The sequence below is a fragment of the Dendropsophus ebraccatus genome, chromosome 7 (assembly GCF_027789765.1).
Source record: "Dendropsophus ebraccatus isolate aDenEbr1 chromosome 7, aDenEbr1.pat, whole genome shotgun sequence".
Classification (NCBI taxonomy): domain Eukaryota; kingdom Metazoa; phylum Chordata; class Amphibia; order Anura; family Hylidae; genus Dendropsophus; species Dendropsophus ebraccatus.
The window spans coordinates 44,803,007-44,820,146 of NC_091460.1; the positions used below are offsets into that span (position 1 = coordinate 44,803,007).

At 41.6% G+C, this 17,140-nt stretch overlaps 1 protein-coding gene across 7 annotated transcripts in view; it reads left to right on the forward strand.

Annotated features, from left to right (window-relative positions):
* The window catches only part of CPEB2 (cytoplasmic polyadenylation element binding protein 2), a 61,684-nt gene that overhangs the window by 25,998 nt on the left and 18,546 nt on the right, over nucleotides 1-17,140 (forward strand). For 2 of the 7 annotated variants that reach the window (XM_069977419.1, XM_069977420.1), the window contains exons 3-5: nucleotides 186-276; nucleotides 7,238-7,288; nucleotides 15,109-15,132. In XM_069977419.1, the coding sequence (XP_069833520.1) occupies nucleotides 186-276; nucleotides 7,238-7,288; nucleotides 15,109-15,132 (166 nt within the window). Of the gene's footprint in view, nucleotides 1-185; nucleotides 277-5,793; nucleotides 5,816-5,941; nucleotides 5,965-7,058; nucleotides 7,128-7,237; nucleotides 7,289-15,108; nucleotides 15,133-17,140 lie in introns of those variants that run through there. The other 5 variants (XM_069977421.1, XM_069977422.1, XM_069977425.1 and 2 more) reach the window with 4 other exon arrangements.

The window sequence follows — 17,140 nt, forward strand, 5'->3', positions numbered from 1 at the left end:
GTTTCCCTACAGAACATAAACTAAGCGTATGCCGCTATACATAACCTGTGTTCATCTTTTATAATAGTTTACAAAATAGCCTTAACACATAGCAGCCCAAAAGAGTATATTTTAGGCTATGAGGATTACACGTGACCACTGTGATCTATGACATGTGTTAATACGGATCTCCTGTTCTCTCGTAGGATCGTAGCCGAATGTATGACAGCTTGAATATGCACTCATTGGAAAACTCCCTCATCGAAATAATGAGAGCGGAACATGATCCCTTAAAAGGTGAGTAGACCTGATGTCACTAGTGTTGTCATGTATGCACATACTTGCCAATGTGAATATAAGAGGCCATGCGTAAATGATAAGCGCTGTTGACACCAGAATCCGTAAGGAAAGGAACTGGGGATCAGTGTGAACAGCGCTGTAGTTTGGTTGTACATTAGATTTAAAGGGGTTGCACTCCCTGAGGGCTTATAATGGAGTATCTGCTCTGACTCCCTATCGCAAAGAGGTTTTTTTTTCTGTAGAAGAAATTTCAGGTCTGTAACCGACTCCACCGAATTCCACGTCTTATCTCTATACTGTGGTTTTGTTAGCGAAACCTCCCAAGTCCTATCTTTCAGCTTACAGTAAATGACACCAAATCCCTCGGCTGTTTTGACTTTATGAAAAGATCCCAGTATAAGACGTAGACGAGACTTATTATTCTCCTCTGTTTTTTTGGATCCAGTCCCGTTTAAGTCCCCAAGAAAAAATGCATGTAGTATTTACACCCCATGTGTATGATTCTGGAAGAAAACAAATGTTGTCTTGCACAATTCCTGTAAAAGCAAATTTATTGTGGACATTTGAGATGCACTTTCTTTATACATGGTCTCATTGAGTCCTCCACAACAACAGACTCTCTTGACAGTAGCTCTTCGATTTGACTTATAAAATCAAGGTCTTGTGGTCAGTAACCTGCCAGGCTATCTGGGGGTCCCTTGGATGCTTATCACGGTGGTTCAGAGTGGAGTCGTGACCCACCCGGACTATCGGTACCGCCACCCTCAGAAAGGGGACATGACCCAAGGAAGATGCAATGACTGTGTAGGTGCTTGGACAAGAACCACAGAGTCCCATTACAATAAATAAACTCTTCTTTACTGCAGGGATACTTGATACAGTGATACACAATAGGCTTGGTAAGATACCTTGGACTTTAGTAAACAGATCTGTGCTGAGAGCTTGAAAAAGAGTAAAGCCGTGCTGACTGAGTTGCGTGCTGAGAGGTAGAACAAGCTCAGAGAAGTAGAGAGGAAGATGTCGAGAGAGTCCCTACCCAAAGTAGTACTGGGCTCTGCCAGAGAAGTAGAATAGATAGAAATACTTGAAAGTAGAAAGAATACTTGTGCCCAACTTTTTTGGTCTTTGCACCACCTATTGCCCACCAGTGTCAGGCGACCCATCCTAGAGGGTGACACAAGCCCCAGACCTCGTTACCTGGGATGAGCAGAGTGGCCAAGGTTTCCTGTGACTCCCGCGCTACGACATAGAGTACGTAGGTTTATAGCAACTTTGCTCTACCTGGATCAGTTCCTATTTCTTCAGGATACTCTCCTGCACTTGTCTTCTCTAAGTGTGCGTTTAGCACTGAATAGTGCATAGAAGTGCTGATTTCAAGAAGAGAGTGCTCTTGCTTCCCATGTGTGTCTGTTCACTATCACACCTTAGACTACACTGGACACTGACTAGTTGTGTGTTCTCTAACAGGGGACCTGGCATAAGCCAGGCCCAGCTTGACCGCTTTAGGGACCGTTCTGGCTTGCGTCCTTCCTCTACAGAATCCAAAGTAAGACTCCCGAAGGTGTGGCTACACTTTTTCTCCCCATGTGACAACTTCCTACAGCATATATAACATGTGCTGTGAGTGGGTGAGAAGAGAGGGCAAGAAACAGAGAAGGATAGAGAAAGGTAGAAAAGAGAGAGAGCTCTCATTGGTGCACAGAGACAATAACCCTATACATTTAATATACTAGCGACATCTAGTGGTAAAACTTAAGTAATACTTCACCACAACTAACACTTTGCAGTACAGGCTTTTGCGAGGGGTTTAAAGACAAGGAACACCCGTGGTGGGGGACACCACAGGTTGTCATGGTGTGGCATCTCCTTCAAGGGAAAGGTTCTGTTTTAGAAACATTCAGCAGTCCCATAGAGATGAGTGAACCTCGAGTATGCTCCGATTTATCCAAACCTGAACTGTTTGATTACCAGTGGCTGAAGAAGTTGGGTGTAGTCTTAAGGCTTCCTGGAAAATACAGATACAGCCGTAGCCAGGTTTTCCAGACCTCCATAGGGCTGAACCCAACTATGGTACTTCAGCCACTTTTAATCAGATGCTGAGAGATTGGGTTTGGACGAACCACAGCATGCCCGAGGTTCACTGATCTCTAGCGGTGAGTGCTCCATTCATTCAGCGCATTACTGCATCCAGACCCTCAATAATCAGCTTTTTATACCCTCTCAATAGCTGAGATAGGACTACCGACAAGCTGAGATGGGAATACCCCTTTAAGGGCTTTGATTATCAGCTTAGCGGGCAGATTATCAAACGCCTGTTTGTCAGCTGATCGCCAGGATTGCGCACTCCTATTGGACCATGTAAAGAATGCTTTTAATGAGCACCAATTGCATTGCTTAGCCCTTGTATTGGACAGACGTCCAGGTGTCAAATGTTGTATAGCTATTTTTGTCATTTAAACAAAGAAAACCACATTGCAGAACCTTATGAATCCTATTGAGTTTGTTGTATGACTGATCTGGTATGGTGACCCAGATTTAGTATTGTTTCAGTTTTTTTGTGCACCGATAAAATGTGATGCATTGCGCTCCATTTAGGTTTAAACTAAGCTTTAATGGAGAAATGTTAAATTCAGTAACTTTTTCTACCTACACTACTCTGACAATGGTAATAGTAATGGTGTCATGGCCTATGGGATTTCGGTCAAGCTGGGAAGGGTGTAATTTATCCCCAATAATTTATACACATTTTTAGAATTCTATTACGGTCCAGTATAAAGTCACGCTGGCTGTTTTAGGGCCTGAACGGGTTCTCTTTGGATAGATATAACCCTTATTCACCGTTTACTTATGTATGATTAGCTGGTTGGCTAATAATTATGTAATGTTATGACACTTTTCTGTTCTTTTCTTGCGTTTCCATGAACGGCGTCTATCCTCGGTCCCAGTGCCCTTTTTCTCTCCAGGGTCTTCTGACCTTGAAAGACTTGGCTTGTTCTCTGCGGGCAATATAGACGCCCCCCCTGCCATTGAGCGGTCCTTGTGTCTTGTAAAGTCTGCGGAGATGCAGATCCATAAATGCTAACATTTACATGCTGCTGGTCGACTCTGGAGCTGGGAATGTGTATGTGTACGCTCCTAAGCACATTCTTCTGCTGAAAGAAAGCGAGCCTTTGTGTCTAGTAATAACTCCCCTCTCATCGGAATAATGAAAACAAGCGCGGACAGTGCGTCTTGTGTGCAGAGCTGCAGAACCGGGGAGAAAGTGGCTGGAATGTGCGGCACGTGGTGCACTGCGCTCCTATGACTAAGCATCTTGTCTATGGGGATGTGCCGGCACTTATAGAAAACTCTTGTATATTAGTACACCCTGTGCCCTCCAGCATGTCATTGGATCTATACACTGCCTTACACTCGCTTCACTCCTGCAGCCAGGAGTCACAGCAATTTTGGCAAACCTTTATCCGATTTTGGGAATATTTGTTACGATATATATAAATCCAGTCCCCAATAGGGGTATTATCAGTCCATGTTCACACGTAATGGTAATGTTGCAGTTTTTGACAAGATTTTGGGGGTTTCTGTTAAAGGGTATATCCGGGAGTAAGAAAACATAGCTGCTTTCTTCCAGAAACAGCGCCACACCTTTTCTCAGGTTGTGTGTGGTGTTACACCCCCTCTCGAGTAATTTCAGTGGAACTGAGCTGCAATACCACACACGAATGACGCTGTTTCTGGAAGAAAATGGGTATTTTTTTCTAACTCTGGATAACCCCTTTAAGGGGGTACTCCAGCAAAATATTTTTTCTTTCAAATCAACTGGTGCCAGAAAGTGTCAGAGATCTCTTATTTACTTCTATTAAAAAATGTCAAGTCTTCCAGTACTTATCAGCTGCTGTATGTCCTGCAGTAAGTGGTGTGTTCTTTCTAGCCTGGAAAGCAGGAGAGTTTTCCTATGGGTATTTGCTACTGCTCTGAGTTCTGAGTTAGGACAGAGGTGGCAGTAGAGAGCACTATGTCAGACTCGAAAGAATACACCACTTCATGCAGGACATACTGCAGCGGATAAGTACTGGAAGGCTGGATTTATTTTTTAAATAGAAATAAATCACAAATCTCTAGCACTTCGCCACTTTGAAAGAAAACATTTTTCCGCTGGAGTACCCCTTTTAATTTTTGAATATCCAACAAAAAGATGAAAATGCAAATTTTTTTCCCCTCAGAGAAAGATGCACAGTTGAAGATTAATTATGGTAATTTTTTTTTATTAAAGTATCGTATTGCCCCCCAAAAGTTATAAATATACACTTATAGGAAATGCTTATAAAGTGTTTTTTTCCCTGCACTTACTACTGCATCAAGGCTTCACTTCCTGGATAAATTGTGATGTCATGCCCTGACTCCCAGAGCTGTGCGGGCTGTGGCTGCTGGAGAGGATGATGGCAGAGGGATGCTCAGTGTCCTTCCAGTGCCCTGTGTCCCTCAGTGTCCCTCTGCCATCATCCTCTCCACAGTCCACACAGCTCTGGGAGTCGGGTCGTGACATCACCATATTATCCAGGAAGTAAAGCCTTGATGCAGTATTAAATGCAGGGAAAAAAGCACTTTATAAGCATTTCCTGTAATACAAGTATATTGGTGATTTGTATAACTTTTGGGGGGGGGGGGGGGGCAATACAATACTTTAATTTTTTTTTAAATTGCCAGACTTCTCCTTTTAACCCCCCATTTAATGCAGTAAGAATTTAAGTTTTTGAGGCATAAAATATACTCTCGAAAACTGTGTGAACATAATCTTGTTTGTCCAGACTGTATGTATCAGAGGAGTACTTGACATATATCACCTAAAACGGTGGCGTTCATTGAACATAATGCAAAGGAGGGCATCATTGGGTCAATGGTTGCTTATGGCTGTTTAGCATAGGCGTCTGGAGGAGTTTTTCCTCCACATACACTGAACATGGTGTGAACATAGCCTAATGCATGCCCTTTTCTCATATGATCATATATGCTGCCTTTTCATTACGTAACTTGCCTTCCTATAAGACAGTAATAGGAAGAGAAAGCTGGATGTCAACGGCAAGAATATCATCATCCAGCTTTCCTGGGAGCAGATATCCCTAAGGAACAAAACAGGAAAATGGAGATGTTAGATCATTTTTATTTTTAAAATTGAATATTGGGAAAACTCTTTTATTATTCTGCACACACAGACAGAGGAGCGCAGTTTCTCGCGGGCCGCTATGTCTCTGGAGACCCACTTTCTATTCTAATGAGAGACATATTCATGGAGAAGCTCCTCCTGACCTACTTTACATAGCATTTGTGGTTAAGTCTCACATTTATACAGGTCCCTGAGGAATTTTTGTGAATATTTTAAACAAAATGCAGTATAATAGATATAAATGATCTGGGAGTTCATCTGAGGAGAAGAGTCCATACTGAATACACTAGGCCTCAAGAAGAAAGGCACACTAGGCTTTAAGGCTGCATCACCATGACAACCTATCAGATTACAGCTGTTATTACAGTAGTGCAGGTTAGAAAATGAAAGCTGCAATCTGATTGCTAGTTGATATTGCTTCACTGCTTAGGTCCCTATATGTTATAGTAAGCTGCCATTTTGTTGTAGCCTTAGAGGGACATTCCGTCACGCAGAGGCCTCAGTGGTTGTGTTTTTCTTTAAGGGTATGTTCATCTCTACTTACACAGTAGAGATGCATATGTAGCTGGGGCGCGGTGCTCATACATGAATGGGACTAAACACCCTTCCCTCTGTTCTTACTAGCCACTATTTTTGGCCCTTGCAGCAGGTTGTTGTGGTTTTTACAGCTGCGGAGCTAAAGGCGTAAATGAACTATTGTCCCGATTCTTCTATCCGTGTTTATTTTGAGCTGAGTTTGGCCGTGCAGCACAGTTGGGAGGATTATGTCAATGTTAGCTCAATACAGAAATCACCTGGAGCACATTTCCTGAACGGATAATGGGATTTGTAAAAAAAAAATGTATACCCCTAATATGTTGCTATGAATACACAAACACACACAATGTTAGAAATGCTTGATCTCCTAGCTATAAACCAAAGAGGTGCTGAATTATTGGGGACGCTTCATCGATTCTATTTTTAATGTGTATGGAGGCCATCTGACCCTCGCCTGATAAGAAAGAGGGATTGGAGCAATAGGGATTTTTAGTGCTCAGCTATATATATATATATATATATATATATATATATATATAAATATATATGGCACACAGTAAATTGGGGCCTTGAGGAACTAAGCATTTGTGCTGGGGCGTCAAGTTACACCTCTATGCATATATAATAAACTGGAAAAATAATGTTTAAGGGCATATCCAAGAAATCTAGTACCTGGAAAGCAGGATTTCCTTGCTTTTTACAGCAATACTTTCGCTCGTCTAATACTGGCCACCAGCAGAGTTCTAGGAAAGTTGCGCCATTAATGTCACAAGCCATGGACAGGGTATAAGACAGGAAAGGGATGCTTGAAGTTTGTAATAGATTAAAACGACTACAGCCCAATGGCTTTCTGCTACATTTACTGGAAATGCCCTTTAATTTAGTGGAGTTACATGTACATTCTGCCTGGTTTAGGACGGTGCCAGGAACGTCCTCTTCTGGGCAGGAATACACAGGAGACTGTTCCAGGGGTGTTTGTTTAATGTCACAACATGAAGCAATGATTGTTCTGTGCGGATTAGGTTTCTGCCTGTTGCTTTATTGGCTACATGAGAAAGCCGCCTGCTGCTGGGGATATAGAGGGGGCATGATGGGGGACAGATCTCCAGAGGTCAGCACATTTCTGGTCTGCAGGCAGCACATAGACAAGGTGCTTATCCTATTGGATCAGAAGCAGGGTGTAACACGGAACATGACTTAACCCCATCAGTTACCTTTGCCTACGTACTTTCTAAGAATTTTTTTTGTTTTTTGTTCCAGGTCGTCTGAACTACCCCCATCCAGGAACGGACAGTCTTCTTATGCTGAATGGTAAATAATTTGGTTGCTTGCTTAAATATTAGCTCAGCAAACACATCATCCTGTCTCGCACTCTTCCTGGTGTAGTGTGTTAACCTATATGTAGTAGAGCTGAATTTAATTTAGAATGAATGGCACTTTTTCCATACTAAATAAAAATATTGCTGGTTTTTCCTGTAGTTTTTGCAGGATCCGTTAACAATCTTATGTCAGCAGCTTTGGATGATGTCATACCCATTATAAAGGATGGCGTTTCCTGTCTATTCTGCAGGGGGCATGTGTCTTGCATGTTAATGGAAGGATCAGAAATGATAGATGTTGACTGAAACTTTGCTTGCCATACAAAGGAAAGTTGGCCAAACATGTCTGGTTCTTGGGAAAGATGTTGGGGAAAAGAAGGATCAAACATATTAAATTTAGAGATGAGCGAACCTGGAGCATGCTCGAGTCCATCCGAACCCGATTGTTCTGCATTTGATTAGCGGTGGCTGCTGAAGTTAGATAAAGCCCTAAGGCTATGTGGAAAACGTGGATATAGTCATTGGCTGTATCCATGTTTTCGACATAGCCTTAGAGCTTTATCCAACTTCAGCAGCCACCGCTAATCAAATGCCGAGAGATCCGGTTCGGATGGGCTCGAGCATGCTCAAGGTTCGCTCATCTCTTGTTAAAATCATTATGCACCACAGGAGATGAGCTACCAGAGTCTGAAATGGCTTATTCCCCTCACCTTATGGTGCCTATACACCTTCAATACCGTTGTACACCTTCAGCGTACTTGTATCTCTCCCGTGTTCCGCAGCCAGACTGCTCTAGCAGTGGCTTATCTCTCAGAGAACAAAGGCGTCAGGCAGTGAAAACCAATCATGCCAGACTCTTGTCACCACCATCTGTCACTTGAGACTTTAGAGGCCTGACTTTAGTACTTTGTCATTGAGCAAGCATACATACGTATTGGGGGTCATTGGCGAACGATGGTTGAGCTGACAGTTATCTCTTCTGTCCCCCTCAATACAGATGAACATTTGGGGCAACTGAAAGTTCAAGTGTTCCCTATGAGGAGGGGTAAGCCACCATCAGACTGCTCTTGTGCCGGATTAACAGATTATCACAGAGAACAAAGGGGCAGAGCATTGCAAATCTATCATGCCCAACACCTATCTCTACCGTCCTCTGGAGGGCCCCCCCCCCATACACTTAATACTCACAGCTGAACCTGCCACCAGCAGTGGGTATGGCGGACATTACTATTACTGTAAGTGTATTGTGACCAGATCCCTCCATGCATATGGGGAGAGGATGGAAGCTACTGCCAACACAACATGCAGGGGCTTCCCCCCTCCAAGAAAGAAAGGATCAGCAGTTGGAAATCCAACATGTCTAGTCTTTCTCTCCCCTACGTCTGCCAATTGAGGGAAAGGGAAAAGCCTTGTACGCAATAGATGGTCAAATATATAACCAGACAAAAAGGATAACTCCAGGTGTGTGTTGTTTTTTTGTTTTTTTTTGCAGGACATGCTGAGTCAGTCTTGCTCTCGCCATTACTATCTGTTTGCCTTTCTAGTTGTCTTTTACTTTTCACGCCAAACACCAAAGCTCTGTGTTGGTTGTTAATTCTGACCTTTGGCTCTAAAGGTTAATAAACAGAGGGCAGTGGAAGCGGTGACCTTTAGCCCCTGCAAGAGTAATAATCTGCATGCATAGCCATCGATCTATTGATTGATCACACAGCACTAGAATGAATCTTTCCACACTAAATACCCCTCAGCAACCATTTATTTGGTGCTTAATCTACAATTTGAGGGCTTCTACTATGATCTTGTCACCTGCAGCCACCATAAACATGCTTTATAGCTACATAGGACTATTACTATTACTAGGAATATTTCTTCTTTTATTATGACTGTGCTGAGGGGTAGCCACTACTCATTGGAGAGACCCAGCTGGTGTATGGAGACTTATGGGAAAAAGTATGCAAATTAGATCTCCTGCAGAAGAAAATAAGCTGCCTCTCTAGTGCCACCTATAGGAGGTAGCTGTACTGTAAATCAGTATCTCACCCATGTTCCAAGACAACTAAGGATATTAGCTAAACCAGATTATACTTCAAATGAGACATCCACCTGATTTTTGGCCCTTATCAGTATATAACAGGTAACTAGTTGGCTAGTAAGATGCCTTTCACACAGCTTAGGCGATGGGGAAAACCCAGTGTGTAGATACCTTGCAGGCAATGCTTCATGGGAAAATTGTATGTAAATAGCTCTCCTCCAAAAGAAAGAAAACTCTCTGTAGTGCCACCTATAGGTTGCCATCCCTCATATCTGACCCATATAAGAGTGACTACTGGGTGGGGAGCTTTTTTAATTAGGATATCTGGATCCTTATCTAAACTTTCAGGTTTGAAATAAACTTTGGTTTAATATATGGTAGATTAGATAGATGGATGGATAGTGTGAGCCTGTGTAGTGTAGGGGCATATAGGTTATCTATATTTTTCTATAGAACATTACATAAAGCCAGTTCTTGCATTCATAGGCTCGGTAAGGGCTACCGTGAACACTATATTACTTTGGTTCTGGAAAATACTATTCTCAGATCCGACATGAATTCTCCAATTAGAGTCCAGGTGCTTAACATGCTCTGTGGCCTCCGAGGCCTCTGGGGTCGAGTGAGATTAGAAGCCTTCCTCACAGTCCTCCATCTATCAGGCCTGACATCATTCTTCACCTGACTGGGGATCAGGGCTGTGGCGGGGAAGGACTCGCTTACATAATGAGAGTGAAATGAGTCCAGGCAATTTTCATGCAAATCTCTCGGCTGCTGTTTTGCCTGCAGCGCAGCCACTTTAATGGGTAGCTGAACATTTGTAGGTCAATGCAGCTATTTCATTCCCGTACCCCAGCGTCAGAACTGGTTTTCCTACATGAGAAGCACTTGGGATCAAAAAGGCTTTATTTGTACCCTCAGAATATATGGCTTTTTTCATAGCATTGGATTACAGGGATGGAAGTTGGACAGAAGTGCGTGCTGCGTTATATGAAGCATACACCAATGACGTCCATACAGTTTACATTTCTCACAATCCTAAAGATCTTAGAGCAGAGTATGTCAAGGTGTTTTTTTTCTTATTCTTTTCCTGGTGCTCGTAGTGTACAGATGTAGCAGAGCTGCAGTTTTGGTGCATTGCAGTTAGGGTCCAGTTTAAGATCATGCAGTAGGTTGGCTTACTGCCGTGGATTAAATTGTGGTGAGTTGTTTACTTCTGCTACATCTGTATATATGTATGATCTTTTTCCTACATTTGTATAGGTTTAGAAAAAATAAAGTGAGACAGTGTGTGTTAGATATAGATTTTAGGTGGCTGGAAAATGTATGATCACGTGTTGAAATAGGAAATTGATCAACGATGGATGGAATGAATAGTGAATAGATAGATGAACGATGGGTGGATGAGTGGATAAGTTGAACAATGAAGCAAAAAGAAGGTAATCCAGCACTGTGTCCAATTCAATTTATTGTAGCACCTTCCATTTGTTGAAGTCAAGAATCCAAATAAAATGACAAATAAAGTGTTTGCTCACCCATGCTAGACGCGTTTTGGCCTTAAGGCCTTGATCACAGTATGATCACAACTGTGATCAAGGCTTTTCTGCCAAAATGCGTCTATCGTTTGTCATTTTATTTGGATTCTTGACTACAGTAAATGGAAGGCTTTTAATTAGACATGGTGCTGGATTAGCTTCTTATTGCTTTTGATCGTTTCCCGATGGTCTCAAGTTGAATTCTCTGCACCACCACTGTCCTGCCTTAAGATTGGAAGACCAAGGTACTTGTGCACTCAGCACCTTATGGTATGAGTATGGTTGAATCGTGTTTTGTATCCGAGGTGAACAAATGATGGGATAGACAATGGTGGAATGTCAATGGGATGAACAGTGGACAGACAGCAGAAAGGTGGATGATATAGACAATGGATGGGTGGACAATGGAAAGGTGGATGATGAAACATGGATGGGATAGACAATAGAGGAACAGTAATTAAATGAAAGGTGGAATGTTGATAGAACAGACAATGGATGGGTGGGACAGGCAGACAAAAAACAATTTGACGGAATTGTGGATTTACACCCTGCAGAAATCTTTTGCAATAACCCATGTATTATATATACAACCAAAACAACCCCATCCACACTAATAGAACAGACTTTCAGCTACAGAAATATCTGCAACAAATCCTCCATCTGTGACTGTACCCAAAGGGTATGTTCATACTATGGCACTCTTATTTGGGATGGTCTGAAAAATCCAACATACAACCCAAAATAACAGTCCTATACAGTGCATACATGATCCCCTCTTTGTGCCACATAGCACCCAAATATCAGTGTCCTACAAGGACAACAATGCAGTGTTTGCCATAGGTCATAAACCAGTTGAGGCGACCCCTTTTGCTCGTACTAGTAATACAGTATAATATAGTGTAAATAAATAGGGTGTTTTTTTTTAGCTTATAGTGGTATATTACTGCAATTCTTTATAGTTTTGTTAGTGATTTTAGTAAAACCATTGTGTCTGTCACCCTGGCAGAGCAGAACCTAAACTACTGGACTTGTTGGTCTACTGACTTCCTGTCAGACGGTCCGGATCAGCTGACCCCCCCCCCCCCCTCGCTTTGTCAACATCCACATTTATTTTGTCTAGTCCAGAGATTGATGCATCCGTGCACACGTTCTTCTGATGTCAGGTCTTGTGATCTGTGTCTGCAGGAAATGGTGTACATCAACCTAAAAATAAGAGCGTGCACATGCAAGGATGTGTAAGGCAGGGAGCATGTGACTGTCAGGCTTCCCCCTGTGCCAGGATCCTATCCATAGGAGTTATAAAACATTATTGGGCTGGGTGCACACACTCCTTTGACCTGGAGTACTGTTATTTAGTTACATGTAAATGCAGTCAGAATAAACTCCACTAGACAGGCTTAAACTGCTCAAAATCGTCTACAGTGGCAAAAACTCTGTGAGGTAATTTTGGCGCCAATCATATTTATATTACAATTTATGCTCCTGTGTATACAGTAAAAGGTGCCATCTGTCCTCTATGGGACCCATGTAACGGATGGATGCCAGATGAGATTTTTATGACTGTATACTGTATAAATGGTTATTATAGCTTAAAGAGGTATTCCACCCATGCCCTCCCCAAATAAAGTCTTCCAAACACCCTGGGGTTACTCATTGCTCCCCATCACTCTCCTGCATTTCTAGCCCACTCCGTTTGAAACTTTTGTATATTAGGAATGGTACAGAAGCCGTTATTACAACAATTTAGAAAGATGTCAATATTTCTTTATACAATTGATTAAATAATCATTTTGAGCGGAATACCCCTTTAACAGTTATGTATGCCACTGTTGGACATCCATGTAACGGAGCCATCACCCATAGGCTTCTGTTTAACAGATATAACCTGAAAATGTATTGAAAAACTTATAGTATATATATGTTCAGTGGATGCCTTTGACAGATTCCATAGGTTAGCATTACCGATAAGCAAACCTTGAGAACACTTGGGTTTGTCCAAACTTGTACTCTCTGCATTTGATTGAAATTGGAAGCTGCTCTAGAGTCCAGGAAAACATGGATACAGCCTATGGCCTATATTTGTTTTGTATCCATGTTTTCCAGGCAGCTTTAGGGTTGCATCCAACTTCTTAGCTACCGGTAATCAAAAGCTGCAACTCTGGTTTGGACGAATCTGAGCATGCTCAAGGCTTGCTCATCTCTAGTTGGCATCCATCACGCCTTGGCCAATATGGCATTTGGGTATTACATACTTTATGCTTTGCACTATTCTATGCAAAACAAGAGTCCTTGGAGCCTCGGATGCGAGTCTCAAAACACGGGAATAGCCAAATATCTCTAGCACCACACCACTTCATTGGAATTTTTTCACTGATGTTCTTGAGTTCAGTGATTATTGTGTTTTGTTGGTTGATTTACACTATCCTAGTCAGGCAAAGGTGAAAAGAACACCCTTTCTTAAGGTTGGCCCCTAATGTGACATTTAGCATATACACGATGCACCTTAGACATCTTAATTTTTCTTATGCAATCCCATGGCATGTCCTGATTTTTTTTAACTATTTAAAAAAAAAATAATACACACACGCGTGTGATTATAGTCATTGATTAAACCCTAGTACTCATGATTGAGCTCAGGGTATACTGTAAAATGCCACTGGGGGATTCTTTCCAATAACCTTCCTGTCTGTGTGTCCATACCAGACCTTGTGTTGAATTAGTGGTTGCACAAATGAGGATTTTCTTTTCCTTTATCCTCTTCCGCACAATGGAATTTCTTATGATTTGTTTGAAGATTTGTTTATTGCTACAAGGGGCTTTTGTTGAGCAGACAATGGGTGAAACAGCCTTTATGCATTTTTTTTAGCCGGTCGTGTTGGGCAGATGAAGGTCAAACATTACAACTATTATATTGTATGTGGCAAATGGACAAAATGTTCTTTGGAGCATGTGATATGTTTCTTCGTGTTTTTTTTTATTTTTTTATGAAGCCTGTCTTGTTCTTTTTGGAAGAATGGGAGACGGGTCTTATGATTTGTGGCCTGGATTTTGCACGTTTACACAATGTAGTATCGGAAATAAACTTCTAAATTTTCCTGAATGTTTTCTGTTATTTTGATGGTAGTGTTAGATTATATCAACTGTAATGACCAAGGCTACACTTGCGAAACCCACATCTTTTTCCTATACATGTTTTGTGGTGTTGTGTATGTATTGTATGTGACAAAGCCTCTAGTCCTGAAACGCCTTGTACGTTTATCATAATAAAAGATGGTTTTCCAATAAAAACTCTTCGGACTTCTTTGACGTTTAACAGTCGCCATTTCCCACTAGTGGCAAATGGAGTGCAGTAGGTCCCCATAAGTTATAAACAGCCATGGTGTGGTGTGTGCCCAAAGCCCAATAAATCCTCCCTTATCTAAATATCCCACAGTTCAGCTGAGAAAGTATTTATTCATTTAGAGAATGTGAAATCATGTTACATAGGGAGTAGACAAGAAGAAACCCTGCACAAGTTTACACTTCTGTGAATTATGTGATTGATGCTTATTATGAGCATAGAGTTGTTGTCCCCAGTGTGAACAGTATAGAGTGAAACACTGCCCCCAGAGGCCAACTAGTGCATTACACCACCTGAAAACATCAAAACAAAACATAATAAAGTAATATGGCAAGGTTTAACATTAAAGTATTTTAAAGTGATCTGTAATATAAGACTCATCTTAAAGTAGTGTGTAATAATAATGTGTTGTGTATATTTCTGGTCAAGCATCTTACTATAAAGGGGGTATTCAGGTCTGAGCCAAATTAAAATGATCCTTTGAGTAATGACACGTTATACAGGTTTTTGCATTTTGGTATGGTTTCTGTATAAATCCCCCTACATTTTAAGATCGTCATTGAGTTCACTTCCAGAGGATAAGGATGGGTCCTGGTCATGTGGTGGACACACAGGTGCAGCCCATTACAACTCTATCTGCCAATTTAACGCTCCCCCCACCTGTGTGTCCATCACACGACCAGGACAGGTTTGTGTCCCCTGGAAGTATACAGTGTTCACATTCAGTGACTTTGAAGAACTTAGATAATCTGGTACAGAAAGTATGTTTAAATAACTAGAATGTTATTTGCCGAATCTGGAACACCCCTTTAAATCACAGTGTTAAAGTGCCACATATAATTTTATTAGCACGTTGGAAGAATTGATGACCTCAAACATTGACCATGTTATCCTTTGTTTACATGCAGCAAGGAGTTATGGGAGAAGACGAGGTAATTCATCTCTCTATTTATTACTAAATCTGAATTAACAATCATTTTACCTGATGGGTTTTGATTCACCGCTCATCCTATCCTCAATCATCACTTCTGGATCTCCACCCTATATGAATGATATGCTTCTATTAACCCTCATACTGGTTACTAATAGGCTGCGTCATATAAGACCCGATCATTTGATCATGCTACTACCCAGTGAGTGTCAGTGCATGGCCCACATAGGAACAAAGAGCCCAAATAGATGGTTACTGCTCCCAGTCACCAGCCAAGGGCATAGGTGTACCCATGTTACAGCGTTATGCCCTGCCACTAAATGCATCAAACAGCCCTTTGAACATTGTCTTTTTATTACTCTATAATCTGGAGGTTTAATCACCGAGCTTAGGAACTGTACATGAGTGACCTCCCTGGGCGTATGTAGATAACATCCCATAAAACCTGTTAGGGATTATGGTGGAGCCAACACCAGTTAGTTAGGCTTCCTTAACGCACTGTTTGTGACATTTTTATGACCTGAAAACGTTATTTTTTTATTTTATTTTTTTAACTGATGTTTCTTTTTCTTATATTTTTTCCTATAAAAAATTGTCATGGTTCATGTGGTTTTTGTAATGCGAAAAGAAACAAAACAACACATTCATTTTTAAAGGGAACATGTCAAGGGGATTGATGCCATTAAATCACTACCACCGCTTTATAGATGGTATTAACAGTGCATCAACCTTGTCTTTATCTTGATTTTCCGTTACAGCAATCACCCGAGAATAAAGTTTTAATCTTTCCTGCTTGCAGATTACCTCTATGTAGCCATTGGGGTTAGGACGTAAAGCGCAACTAGTATGGTGCTTGGCCTGTAATCGCTGTAAGGCTGGGTTCACAATACCATTTTGCAATCCGTTTTTTCATCCATTTTTTTTTTGCAAAAAAATGGATGCATGTGTGTACATCTGTTTTGATCCATTTTCCAATTGAATTCCATTATAAAAAAAAAAAAAGGATCAAAACGGATCTGTTTTTATTAAAACGTAGTTGACCTCATTTTTGTGTATAATGGAATTCAGTGGAAAAACGGATCAAAACGTTTTTCGGATGAAAAAAACGGATTTAAAGAATGTAGTGTGAGCCCAGCCTTAGCACATTGACGCCTGTTCGCTGTCAGTCACTCCTGCTGACCCTGATTATAGTCTGACCACCATGACTAGTTGCCCTCTGCTCCCCACCTCCATGCCTACATAGAGTTAGTTTGCACGCGGGAGATATTAAATTCTCGGGTAGTATTCAGTGGAGATGCCGGACTGTTTGGGTTCGGTAACATTCTCCAAATTTGAGCACTTAGCATTTGACTACAGAAGTTGGATGCAGAGTTTGGGTTCAGAGAACGTTGGCGAACCCGAACAGTTGGGCATCTCCACTTAGCGCAGTTCTCGGATGATTGCAGTAATGAAAAATCAAGATAACTGGGGGAAAAAAACACCAGTTTAGAGCTTGCTGCATTTTGATAAAAACACCAAACCCCAAAAAATGTAACATAAGGCGCATATAGAACAAAACAAACAAAAAAGAAAAACCTATAAAGTGTACCTGTAACAACGTCTACACCCAGAGTGGCGAGCAGATCATTTGCCGGTGGAAGTTCGGGTATGTATCCATGGAGACGACCACGCCAGGTCAGTACTGCATAGGACCCACATTCTAATCCAGTTGGGGTCACTTGCATTACCGACCCGGCATGGTTGTCGTTCTGGTGGAAAATGGATTGCAACGCCACTTTGGGTCTAGACTTTGTGACAGGTGCACTTTAATATTTACCTCTTGGTTTCCAGCTTGGCATTTTTTAAACGAACTCTGGGAAAACTTTAGGCAGGTCCTTTGTGTGTCCCTTTGCTGTTCTCATTCCTTACCCACTGATCCCCTTTAACATGGGGAGATGTGCAGCCAGCGCGCAGCTTTTTGACAGGACAAAACTAAGTGATCGGCAGAAGAACAAGCCTTTCCTTGTTTA